General features: G+C 33.1%; 1 protein-coding gene across 3 annotated transcripts in view; it reads left to right on the forward strand.

The window, feature by feature from the left end:
- Positions 1–13961, forward strand: part of LOC148598336 (adenosine deaminase-like) — a 43134-nt gene that overhangs the window by 20783 nt on the left and 8390 nt on the right. Inside the window, exons 1-4 of one of the 3 annotated variants that reach the window (XM_088561176.1) lie at positions 3250–3507; positions 8172–8233; positions 8786–8908; positions 13257–13513. In XM_088561176.1, the coding sequence (XP_088417302.1) occupies positions 3484–3507; positions 8172–8233; positions 8786–8908; positions 13257–13513 (466 nt within the window). In that variant the 5' untranslated portion in view covers positions 3250–3483. Of the gene's footprint in view, positions 1–3249; positions 3508–8171; positions 8234–8785; positions 8909–12915; positions 13138–13256; positions 13514–13961 lie in introns of those variants that run through there. The other 2 variants (XM_088561175.1, XM_088561177.1) reach the window with 2 other exon arrangements.

Raw genomic sequence — 13961 nt, forward strand, 5'->3', positions numbered from 1 at the left:
ATTTTATTTGGTTTGCTACAATGTGTACGTAGATCGTCTCTGTTTCTTGTGTTCACGTTTAGGCAATGTTTTGGAATTTTAGGTATCTGAAGCATCGCACTGTTGACGCTTCGGTATTTTCTTTTATTTGCCCATGTTAAATAAAATTTACCGATTAAAATGTGGTTAGAGTTTGTAAGGAAGATAAAGTTTTGTTTGTTAAATTATAGAAGAGATTTTATTTCTTGCCCAAAGGCCTAGTTAAAATGGGTGAAAAGAGTGTTTTTGCTCTTAATGATGGTGGGTTGCATTTGAATACTGTTGGATTGGTGAAGTAACAAATGTGTTTTTAATGTAAATTATCATTGGTAATTCTTCGTAAAATTTAATGTAAATTATCATTGGTAATTCTTCGTAAAAAAAAACATTATTTTAGCTGGAATGTGATAAAAGGCAAATGGCCCCCTCTTATCCCAATCACTGGCAATTTTGAATTCTTGCATGTAAGCTTCTGGAACAGGGTTGTGTTGCTACAAGATTGAAGTCATCACTAGAGACGTATTATGGAGTATTATGAACTCGAGGATCATTACGGTGAATCCATCTGAAGCATGAAATCTGATTTGTTCAACGTGTCACAGTTTTTCTTTCCTCTTTCGTCTACCCTGGATGACTTTTTATGAGTAACTCCGCGGTTGCTTCTATAAAAGTAGAGGACGCTTACCTTACCGGTGCACCTGGTCTGGTTAATGCTCCGTTTTCAGTGGAGTCAAAGTTGCTAATTTAATTTCGTTACCTTGTATGTATTATTTTAGTTACTTTATTTTCTTTGTTGTTTTTGTCTGTTTTCCATGTCTGGTCTTTGGCCCTGGATTACATACTTTTGATTTCCGCTAGAACCTTGGTTCCCTTTACTACTCTTTGAAAGGGTTAGGAGTTAGTCAATTGTATATAGAATTCCAAAATAAAGAAATTTCAGTCAGAAAATAACTTTGATTGTGTATTTCAATATCTCACTTACCATCACATGGTGACAGAATTGGATGATTTGTTTTACACATTATGATATCTTAAAGTACTTAAGATATGAAGTACTTTTTTACTGATGAATTTACACTACTAAGATGAGACCAAGTGCCATCTTCAAAGAAACCTGACAAAAAGTAATTGCATGTTGTTGAAAAGTAATTAGTAATAACAAGCAAAAATATGGAAAGTTATGAATTACTTTCAATTAAATGTAATAAAAAAAATCACTGAGTTACAATGAATTACTTCAAAATTGTAATTAATTACAGCTTAGTCCAATTACATTTTTAATTACCCCTGGTCTGGTACTTGAATGGAGTAAATTTCCCATTCTATGCTATGTATGGGGATAGCGATTTTGGAATGGGGATGATGTGTGTGTGTGGGGGGGGGGGGGGTAGGGAATTGAATTGAGGGGATGGGGATTTTAGTTTTGTAAACCATATGAAAAAAATAAAATAAAATAAATTATATATAACAGTTTGAATGTTGGAGAATTTAAAAATATACAGCTGAATTTGATAATGTAAATATTTGATAAAGTAGAAAAAAAACAATGGAGATTTCTACAGGGGATGTGGATTTTTCTATGGGGAATCGGGATGGAGACAGTAGGGAAAAGGGGAAAAGGTATATGGTGTAAATACATGTAGGAAGTCTATACCATTCGAGAACTGTATATTTTTAATATGCTTTGATGTACTTTCTTCTTTTAAATTCAGACACTGCCAGTTAAAAAGTGATTTATGGTGTAGAAAAACCCACCAAAGAAACGATGTTTTTTTCAGTCTATGCTATACTTTCACTTAATCATTTCTATAGTCGGATCTGCACTTTTTAGAAAAGAATACATTTATATACCACTAAAATCAACCAAATCAAAAATGCTAACTCTTGCAAAGTGCGAATTTTATGTACAATCTATATAATTTTATCTTAAAAGTGCAACAACCAAATTTTGCCGTTAACTGTCCTATTCATTTTTGCATTATTATTTTTGTTTTTGCATTTTTGTTTTTTATATTTATCTTTTGGTTTTATTTTAAATTTTTGTAGGGTTTCTTTGCGGCTCAATTATTTTGGACCAACATTTAGCATAATAAGGATATTCAAAATAGTAGTAAAAAAATTTCGTAACCTTCGTAGCATTAAAACGTTGATAATGTCACAGTCGCATTACAAAATTTCGTCCATGAATTGATGCACAACATTTTTTATCCAATCAGAAAGCGCATTACTTCTTTAATTAAATTTTAACAGAATGACAAAAAATATTAATAAGCTGAATTAGATCAGTGATATCATCTTTAATTAGATTTTAACAAAATGCCAAAAAGTTAAAGGACATGCATGTAACTTTCGGGATAAAGCTTCGCAAGAGTTATCATCCCTGAGTCGGTTTGACTTGGTTGGTTTTAGTGGGAGCTAAAAATTTGTATTTCTATAAAAAAAATACAGATCAATATACAGAAATGACTATCGTTACGTAAAAACAGCATATGTACAAGGTAGAAAGAAAGCATCGTTTTTTCGATACCATGAATCATCTCTAAGACTACCAAAGGCTGTGCCTGACTTTTATATGGACTAGTATGTACGGACAACATTATCATATGACTCAATGTTGACCCACAGAGATGATAAAACAAGTTTAAATTTGTGACTATTTACAAAATATAGATGTGTCATGTATGATATCTACAATGAAAGCCCTTCAAATGTTACAAGGTTTTTTTTACATTGAAAAATGTCTGATAATAAATGAAAAAGCAATTATTTATAAAGTTAAACCTTCTCAAACTAAAAACATAACTATTTCAAGCCAAAGTGGACAAAAATGCCTATTTCTTAATATTTATAAATAATTATAAATATTTATAATTCATTTATAAATATTTATAATTCATTTATAAATATTTATAATTCAATTATAAAGATTAATAAATCAATTAAAAATATTTATAATTCAATCCAAAGTGGAAAAAATGCATATTTATAAATATTTATAAATGAATTATAAATATTTATAAATAATTTATAAATATTAATAAATGAATTATAAATATTCATAAATATAAGACAATTATTAATATTTATAATTCATTTATGAATATTATAATTGAATTATAAATATTTATAAATAACATCATCATTATAAATATTTATAATTGAATTACAAATATTTATAGATCGGCACTTTTGTCCACTTTGGCTTGCCATACATATCAACTTAATCTGGATAAGTTAAACACTAATTATGCCAAGTTGGGATATTTTGCTAATCCTCCCAGTGACGTCACCTAACACGTTCGAACTGAGAAAAGAAATTCTTTTACAAGTACAATGTAGGAACTTTAAGTGTATGTGTTTGTAAACAGATAACGCGCTTTTTAAATCGATCGATAATTGAAGAGGGAATGTTACTATTACACGCGGATTTTAACCAGTACACAAAGTTAACCCTTAAAATTGGATATGGATTTAAAATTACCATTCAAGGTATGGTAATGAATTTTAACTTCATTTTCTGTATATAATTAGGCCATTCATTTTCTACATTTTAAATATGAATATCCATCCTTTATTTTATCTTCTATATTGAATGGTATTCCTGTAGTGCACGCTTACTTTCGTTTTAGAATTGGTGGACATTTTCAATGCGATAACTTTTTGTGCTAACGAGTAGAAAGTTCCATGAATTGATGAATGGGTCTTCATTTTAAGCTGGTATTTTTCTATAAATGCTATTGACAAGGGAATCTTAATTCTTGGTATTTCAGAACTATCCATTTATAAGTTTAAACTGTGTTACATTTTAAAGAGTTTCCATGTATTAATCATAAAATTTCGATATCTTCAATGTTATTCCAAATAATTATGCCGCCTCTGGAGGTTTATATTTATTTTGCTCGGTAGATTAACTTCTATGGCGTGTTTACCGGGACTATTGGATATAAATGGTAATCAGTGTCACAGTTTAATTTTGGCCGGTGTAGTATTAGATGTGCATTCTGTGGCGGATCTAGGGGAAGGGGGCCTGCCCTACACTAGAAAATTGCAACTTTTAAAAACTGTTGAAAAATTGTTTAAGATACCCTCATAATGCAGGATCTGATGCTTAATATTTCCCCAAACCCCCTTAGAAAATTCGGATCACTTAGTGATCCCCACCGGTGATCCTGTCAAGACTTTTTTTGTCCCCCCCTTTTGCCTAAAATGTGGATTCGCCACTGGCATTGCAACTTTATGCTACCCGCTTATATTGTTAAATGCCGGTAATGATTAACCGAGACGTTTAGTGTGCTATAAAAACATATTTCTATCAGAAATGCCTGCACAAATTCAGAACCATTGTGGTGGTTTCCAAATTTCCGGTTTTTACCTTGTTATTGTCATGTGTAATTCAGACTTTCCTTTTTGATTATTCCTAAAAGTTTATCAGTTCGGTAATGTTGCTATTACCTTTCATTGACATGTTACTGCTTTATTAATTACGAGTCTGTGCTACTGTATGTTATATGGGACGGTAAACAGGGTAACATGAGAAAGGGAGAGATGGGGGCGTGAGAAAGAAACCCCCTTTCCGCCCCTCCCCCCTCACATTAGACTTCAAATCTTCAACAACCCCCCCCCCCCCCGAATTTATAAATATTTCATGCGCCCGGATTTCCTATTGCGCAATATCAGCTGAACTCTTAGTTCTCTATGTATACCATATACGTACTGAGATGTGAATTAAATTATCCGGGTTGTATATATTATATGATTTTACTGCTCAACCTTGGACATTTGGACTACAAATGTTTTTCAATAGAAGTAGTAAAAGTGATTTTATAAGTAACTTATTGCATAACACGCATCTGCTTAACACGTTGCTTAGTAATCAAAATAATTTGGTCGCTTCCGTTTTTAGCTGCTAACCGGTATTTTTTTTTTTGTAATTGTGATTTATTTTAAGTATTCAAGTGTCAGTCTCGGTAAGAATTGGGCGGTGGGTGAAACATGGTATGAAAAAAAAACACACCATTTTGAAAGTTCAATTTGACTAACTGCACAATAAGAATAAGGAAAAAGACAAGATCATTATGGTTAGATGATTCATAATTCCATTAAGGAGGTAGATCTAGGGTAAGGGACGCAACTCTTAGAAATCATTGGAACGTTTGTAAACAGCATTTTACATCAATCCCATGTAAGCATCTAAGATACTTAGATTGATTTTATTCTGCTTCAAATGAAAGCTTGAGAGGCTTTAGTGAAATTGAATTTGATACAAACATATTACTGATTTCAAGAATTATGTCCCTTACCCTAGGTTTACCTCCTTAAAATGCATGGAAAATAAACATTTCAATAGCAGATAACACAACAAAACCACATTTTTCTAACATTCTATTAAAACTTTTGTGCAGAGATCAAATGATGGTCTTTTCAAATAGTGAAATCATCCTTGACTGAAGTTCAATAGTAAGATCGGTGGGGTTTTGACATGCGTGTATCTGATTTTTTTCCATTTTGCCTGTTTTTGCACGTACAGTATCAACTGCCCTGTTTTAAATTGTAAACATCCTATTATGCATAATCCGATGTATTTGATAAAAAAAAACTTCCTCAGCAATTATATAATGTACACATAAAAAGACATACACACAAAATGTATCAATTTCCTTTAAATGTCAAATTGCATAAGCCTCAATGGTACATTCATATGTAACATGTATTAAGGTTAAAAACTACGTTCATATCTCATTCAAGTCATTAAAATCATATTAACAAATTTTAAATTGGAAAAGGAAGTGCTCCCAGATTTAAATAACAAAAGGTGCTATCGTTTTTTCCCCCTTCTTCTTCCCTTTTAACTCGTACCGTTTTTTTAAGGGGGAGTAAGTTTTAAAAGTAGGTTTGTAATGCCAAAAGGTTTGTCTCTTTGCCTTTCTTTCTTTCATTTTTTTTGGATGGGGGAGTGGGGGGATGAGTGGGGTGTTTACATGCAACTCATACCGTGTGTTTGTCACAGTGTATGGAGTCCGGTTATGCAGTCAGTAAATCTGAACTCACACCTCCCCCTTTCTGACTTATAAAACCAAATTATAAGGTTGCACTTTGAAGTTCGTGGTATATCATGTGGCACTGCAACTCAACTGAAACATCCTGCACACGTTGCAAAGTGTCAAAATACCTATTGTACTAAACATTTAACATTTGAGCTACATTGTAACGATATGTTATCACTAGATTATTTTGATAACAGTTTCTATCTATAGATACATGTCGACTTCTGTATACATGTGTTGACCTCTGTATACATGTGCATGTAACTAATTATACAATGAATTCAGCAGCTTAAAAGCGCAAACGTGAACTGGGTCGTAAGGGTCCAGGGGGAAACACTCCATGTTTTGTCAAGAAGAGGTTAATAAATTGTTCAAAACTCCTCCTTACTTTGTAGTGAACCATTATAACATTAGCATATAAAAATTTACACAAATTTGTTTTTTTCTAGTTTTCAACTTTCACAATTAGGAAAATATATATGTTTCACTACAAAAGACTCCCTGAAATCTCCCCAAATGTGTAAGTTCCTTTAGTCTAGATGGTTACAATTCAATATTCTGTAATGATATATGAATCTGTCTCCCAATTCATAAAGCTCCCTTTCAAAACATTGTTTGGTACAGTTGTTTGCGTGTTAGATAGTTAACTATAGATAATATAAGTTTATTCTAAACAATTAGTTTTGTTCGTCATAAAAGAAAGGCGAACGCTTGAATACATGAAAATTGTACATGTTGGTAATCTCAGGCAAGTTATCAAATACAAACATACAAACATACAAAACATAGAAAAAAGTACAAAAATTACAAATATACAAAGGTATATATTTCTTACAATTACAATAAAACCACACACACACACACACACACACACACACACACACACACACATATAACAAAAAAAAAGGATAATTTTTCGAAGTACATATATACATGTAGCAGATTATTATAATTTATGGGGTTATAAAATGTCCATTTTAGTTACATGTAATATACCCACTCAGTGCCCCCATTGTGGTTCATTTATCGAGTATTTGGCAAGAATAATTTGTGCAGTTGCAGCAATTATTTAATGAGTAGAAGATTTTACCAAAAAAAAAAAAACAGACGAGGTAATTCATGCGTGTCAAAAACCAACCAAAATCTGTTTTATTTCTTACTCAGAAACAGTTACAGATCACATAACCATTTTTAGTTTTTCATTTGGGTGTTGCGTTTTGAAGATAAAATTTATATAAACAGTACATGAAATTAGCACCTTACAAGAGTTATCGTTCTTGATTTGCTTAGCTTTGGTTGGATTTAGTGGGAGATGGATGTATGTTTTCTCAAAAATAAAGATATGAATACAAAAAAGACTTATGTTCCCTTAAAATATAGCATCTGTAGATCGAAAAACATTGTTTGTTCGGTGGGTTTTTCTACACCATGAATCATCTGTACCTAAATGTTATATTGACTGGTATTAAATACAATAAAACCATCTATACTGAACCCTGTCATAACAGAAAACCTGCATAAAACCAAACATCGTATTAAGTCCCTTCTTATTAGTTTCATTGCGTTTTGAACCCGAGTAAACCGTAAAAATGGTTCCATTAAGGCAGATCTCAGTACAATCCACGTAATACAACCCATCGAGACATTCTTGATCTGCTCATTGTTCAGTTGAACCGTCAGTCGGTCATTGTTTGGCCTACATGTAACAGCTGCATTGAAAGATGGTTAAAAATCATATATATCGAACATTAGCTACACTCCAAAAGTTGAATTTTCCTCAAAGAAATGGTTCCGACCGTACCATCCTTTTTATTAGTACACCAAAAGACAAAATTATGGTGTAGTTTATATACCGTAAGTAGTGATATTTTGGCATAATCTAAAATGCGTGTTTTTTTGTTTTTTGTTTTTATAGTTTTGAGGGGTACATGTAGCTTCACACCAATATTAATCAACGTTATCTCACACTTTCATGTAGATTTTACTCTTTAAGAACAATACTTTTTGACCGAATATCAAAAATGCTGCTCTACAGACCTTTATGCAACAATATGTTTTTTTATTCCCCGACCTTAACCTCCAACACTGTTTTTTTTACTGTAATTTCAGGTCGAGTTGCATGTCCATCTTGATGGGGCAGTTAGACCACAAACGATTTTTGACATCGCCAAGTAAGTATAGGAAGTTCCCCTTTTTCTGCAAACGTTTGTTTTATTCATCAGGGCTTGTTTTAAGATGCACATCACGGGTGCAGCTAGAGAAGCACAATACGCTTACATGTCCGTTCTATCTACATGTAGTTCAGTGTCATGTCCATTCTATCTACATGTAGTTCATTGTCCTAAGTTTGCACTCATTTGTATTTTTTTACATTCATTGTTATACATTATATTTGTAAGTATATTTCTCTCACCAGTAGAAGATTTAAATACCGCGTTCCAGTAGCTGGTAGAGTACTATTCCGGGTCTTTAGATCAGTTTGTAAAGCGTCGGTTTGAGTACGATTCCTGGTTGGAACTGTTGTGAATTTTGTCGAGTGCTCTAATGTTACACTCATGGGATAATATACATGTATGTGTCGATTTACCCATTCATTCCTTGGAATTCTTAGTTTAAAATTGTATTCACCATGGTTTACTTCCATGTTGTTTATAGTGTATAATACATGAATTGCATCCAACTTTTGAGTGCGCAACAAGTTAATTTATTACACATTATTACAGATCACGTGGTCTTCAGATGCCCCACGACAACATAGAAGACTTCAAGAAGGATGTTGTGGTGTATGAACCGACGTCTTTGGAAGAGTTATTGAAGTGTTTCAATATTTTTATGCCAATAATTGCGTAAGACATTTTAATTGATTTATAGAAGGTATTATCATACATGTATCAACATTTTTACACAACCGAAAACATTTTACGGTCACAAGATGCCGTCGTACGTAGACATTTCATGTCTGGACAAAAACGTTGAGTATACATGTAAGTGTATTTGTATAGATCGTTATGAAATTATGCCTCAAATTGCCATACAACAAAAAGAAACCTGAGATTGATTTTATGGGTTGTAACCTGAGCCATTTTGAAATTAGGAGCAAAGAGGGTCCGGAAACAAGCATTTTCATGATGTTCAGAATTAGACAATTGTACTACATAGTGTCATATCAGAAAAGAAAAGCTGGGATATAGTTTAGTGGGTGGTGTTGTGGCTTACAGTAAATCGTTGGTCATAAGGAGCCAAAAATGGGACCTGAACCTTGGCGCTTACATCTTCCTTAAAGGCATATATGACCTGACCATAACTTTACTACATGTACAAGTGAATGAATCGCTTTGAAAGAGTAATCAAGGGAACCAGGGTTATAACGGTAATCAAAAGAATGCAATCCAGGGACAAAGACCAGACAAGGAAAACAGACGTGCACAACAAAGAACATAAAGTAACTAAAATCATACATACAAAGTAACTAAAGTAAATGAGCAACTCGGACTCCACTAAAAACTGGGAGCATGGAACAGGTGCACCGGTAGGGTAAGCGTCCTCTGCTTTTCTAGAAACACCGGCCGAGTTGCTCATAAAAAGTCAAGTTCGGGGTAGACAAACGAGGAAAGGAAAACTATGAACCGTTGAATAAATCAGTTTTCATGGTGCAGATGGATACACCATAACGATCCACGAGTTCATGATGACGACCATAAAACTTTTGTAGTGATGACTTCAGTCTTGTAGCAACATAAACCTGTTCTTGAAGCCTATTTGTTAAGAGTTCTAGCTCGATACAAAAAGTCTCCGTACTTTCGGCAAGCTCTGGCATAACGTATGAGTTGATATGAATAGTCCAAACGCAGGTGCAGAAGGGATGTTGCTACAGATGAAAGGAAAATTGACAATTCTGAATGAAAAGTCATCACGTTTGTCGTACAGTTTGGTCAATAGTTTACCTTTACCATCGATTTCTAAATGTATATCAAGATATGAGGCTGACTTTACAGTGTATGTAGTATCCTTTATCTCAAGTTCTTTGGGGTAGATGCGATGTATCAAATCCCCGAAATTAGGATTGTTTAAAGATAACACGTCATCTATATAGCGGAAACTGAGATTAAAGGATCTAGCCAAACGATATTCTTTCTTTCGGATCAAATCAGCTATAAAGTCAGCCTCATAAGAGTGAAGGAATAGGTCAGCAAGTAAAGGAGCACAATTTGTTCCCATTGGAATGCCGACCGTTTGTTGAAAAAACACGTCCACCACACTGGAGAAATATGTTGATTAAAAATTCCAGCATTTAAATCGTACCATAAGGTGCCATATCCCCAAAAGAAAAAGCTGGGATTGATTTTGGGGTTGTGCTTATGGATGAAGAAGGAGCCAATAAAGACCATTTCAGTTCTGTCAAAGTATTTTCCTGTTTCAAATATTTTATCGCAATAAAATGCATCAAGCTTAAATGGGATGTCAATACTTGCCCCAACTTGTAGGGTTTAACCTCTGGTCGTATAAAGCAGCGCCATGTGAAGCATTTTATTGAATTTGAGAAATGTTGATATTTTCATAATATACAGCGTAGTTGATATATTACCTAATTCTAAGCTTTTATACCTCTGCCACACTCAGTGTTCTTAACTTCACATCTTTTTGCAAATTACATGTACGTGTAGTGTAGTAAACTTAACAGTTTCTATTCGAAGATTTGTAATGATTATAGTAAAAAAAAATTGACACGACATGTCAATATCCAAATAAAAAAGAAGAGGGTTGCAGGTTGAAAAGTAATTAGGACTGTAATGATTAGTGCTCAAACCCGGTGAATTTAGCAACAGTACTCATCCCAGAACAAATATAAATGACAAAATTTTAGTTTAAATTCATTCTCCGATTTTGTGACGATTCTCCCATTAGAAACACTTTAAAATAAAACGTGATGTAGTTTAATCATTTTGTGTTATTTTGTACTTACGATATATACTGAAAGCGATGGGAAAACATCACTCCTAAATTTTGTTGCGAAAAAAAAAATTATTAGTGCTGAAATATAGGTACTGTTTTTACAGTATCGGAAGTTAAAAGGAAGAATTTGTATATTTTAAAACCCGACACAAAGACTTTAAATATGCCTTTATTTTATTACAAAATGAATATTAGTATATCATATAACCTATTCAAAAACATTGGTTCGACACATTGGATTTGAATTCCGTTTAATTGTGTTTTTTAATAAGCACTGAAAAAGTAATCAAGGGAACCAAGGTTATAGCGGTAATCAAAAGAATATAATCCAGGGACAAAGACCAGACATGGAAAACAGACACACACAACAAAGAACATAAAGTAACTAAAATCATACAGACAAAGTAACAAAAGTAAATGAGCAACTCGGACTCCACTAAAAACTGGGAGCATGGACCAGGTGCTGATTTGTGAAATTCAATACAGAAAGTCAAACTCTTCTACCGTTTGTAATAAACATACGATAGCACTTCTCTCTCCCATTATAACTACTTTCTTTCGTTTTTTGAATGCTTCTAAATCATGGATTCAAAAGTTCTAGTTTCAATGTTGTGATGATTTAGTATCTGATATCGGAAGGTGTACAAATTGTAGCGGAGGCTAACAAAATTTAGCATTAATCTATAAATCTACAAATATCATTTCTTGTGTAAAAACCTCACTTAATTGTGACATTATGAATGTATTCATTACTAACATTTGGTTTAAAACATTTTAATGAACAAAATAATGAAACAATTATTAGTATCGGAAGTTAACAAACTATTTCTATATACTGCAAATATTTAATTTTAATGTCAAATGCGACCTGTAATTAATTATCTTGATGCCTTTAAACAACTCTCTTTTTGTCAATTCGATTTTTCAAATATAAAAAATATAAATGTTTTAGCCAATTTTCATGTCTCTAAGTCTCGGAAGTTTATTTATTTCCATGAGTCTGTCATCTTTTTTTTTGTTAAAGTAAAAAAAGCTTTTACTTCTTCCTTCTGGCCGTGGTTCCTCGATTATGGACAGAATATGCGAATATTTACGCCAAAAATTTCCCTCTCTTATGTACTAACACACGAGCTAGAACTGTCATTTGTTATACAGACACTGCCTAGATTTTATCTGTTCGGTAAATTATAACCTTCATTTTTCAAGTCCTGCTTTTAAGAACCTATAAACTAGCGGTTTTGCACGTGTGAAATTAGAAATCTATTTTAGGTCTACGTAGGAGATATCGATACATATTTGTGTATTTTCCTTAAATGTCCATTCTCCCTAAGTTGCGGATTTTGCGGGTATGGTCCGTGTGTTAGATGAATCTGCCACTCACCCACTTATGACGCAGTCTTATTCATATGAAATTAAAATAGATAGAGGACTTCTTGATCGTGAAAATGACTCCTGCAATATATAGGATACATGGGAATAATTAGAAACTGTGAATTTCTAAAATGCATATGTGAATGACCACTCGTACTAAGTACACATAATTATTATTGATCTGTAACAGTCACTACATTCGTCTCTTAAGCTTCTACTTCCGATTGTTTAACAAGTGGGCGGATTGTTAATCCAGGAAGTTAAAATGAAAATCAATTAGACGCACACAAAAATTGCGTTTTTTTAAATAATTTTAAACTACTTCTATAGTGTATGAATTATTAGAATAAATCTATTGATTGTTCGACCTTGATAGTATGGAATATTACGTAAAACAAACAAACAAACAAAGGGAAAAAGAAAAAAAAGAAAAACGGAGAAAAATCGGGTGTCGTGTTAGATGAATCCACCATTCCCCGATGAAATGACTACAGTGGGTGACACTATTTATCTCAGTACAAAAATATATGACAAACGAGATGATTGCGATTTTAAAAATAAAAATTTCACTTCCTTATGCAGTAATAGCAAGGACAATGACAACATTACCGAACTGATAAAATCTAGGCAGTAGTCAATAGGAGTAGTCCAATAGATAGTACGTATAACAAATGGCAATGTCGTGGCAAAACAAAAACCGGAAAGTGGGAAAACCATCTTCGCTAGCCAAGAGTTCCGGTCCTGTATATATGTATGTATGTATGTATGTATGTGTGCGTGTTGTATGCAACTCGTTTTCGCAATCCGTGCATCACATTAAAACGTTGCAATTATAATTCCTTCAAGTTGATTAATTAATGTTATTTTCAGGGGGAGTCGAGATGCTCTCCGTCGTATTGCATATGAGTTTTGTGAGGATTGTGCTGAACATGGTATAAAATACGTTGAAACAAGATATGCACCTCACCTGTTTGCCAACAACTCTGAAAAACCAATATTTGCTCCAGACAAAGGGGACCTATCACCACGTGAAGTTGTTTCAACAATTTGCCAGGCCTTACAGAAAGGATCACGTGACTTTAACATCACAGCAAAGAGTATTTTATGCTGTATGGAGCATACTCCTGGTAAGATGTTTAAAATTGTTAAAAAAGATTTTCAAGTTTTGAAATTACCAAGTGAAAGTTGTTCGAAGATGCAAGTACAAAACTTTACAGGGCTGGGTCCAAGATTCTGTTTTGAGGACAAAACATTATGATACATGTAGCTTTTCGCAAAACAGAAAAGGGGGCACAAAAGTTTTGGGAAAAATGTAGAAGATAAAGATGTCATGTAAATATATGGATCCCCCAATTTTAAGGGGATGAACATCGGATTCACCTGAACCATCTCCTGGTAACATACTATTATACTACATGTATATATGCAGAATTGCTTTATGTCCATTCTACATATAGAGTACATATATAATAAATACGCAGTTATTTGGTGTGCATCACGAGATTGAGGTTATTTCTTCGTAGACCTAAAAAATATAACATCCATTCTTTAAACCATCAAAACAGCTGCACAATT

This window comes from Perna viridis, chromosome 14, assembly GCF_037379345.1.
Source record: "Perna viridis isolate PV_CMFRI_1.1 ecotype Kerala chromosome 14, ASM3737934v1, whole genome shotgun sequence".
Lineage (NCBI taxonomy): Eukaryota > Metazoa > Mollusca > Bivalvia > Mytilida > Mytilidae > Perna > Perna viridis.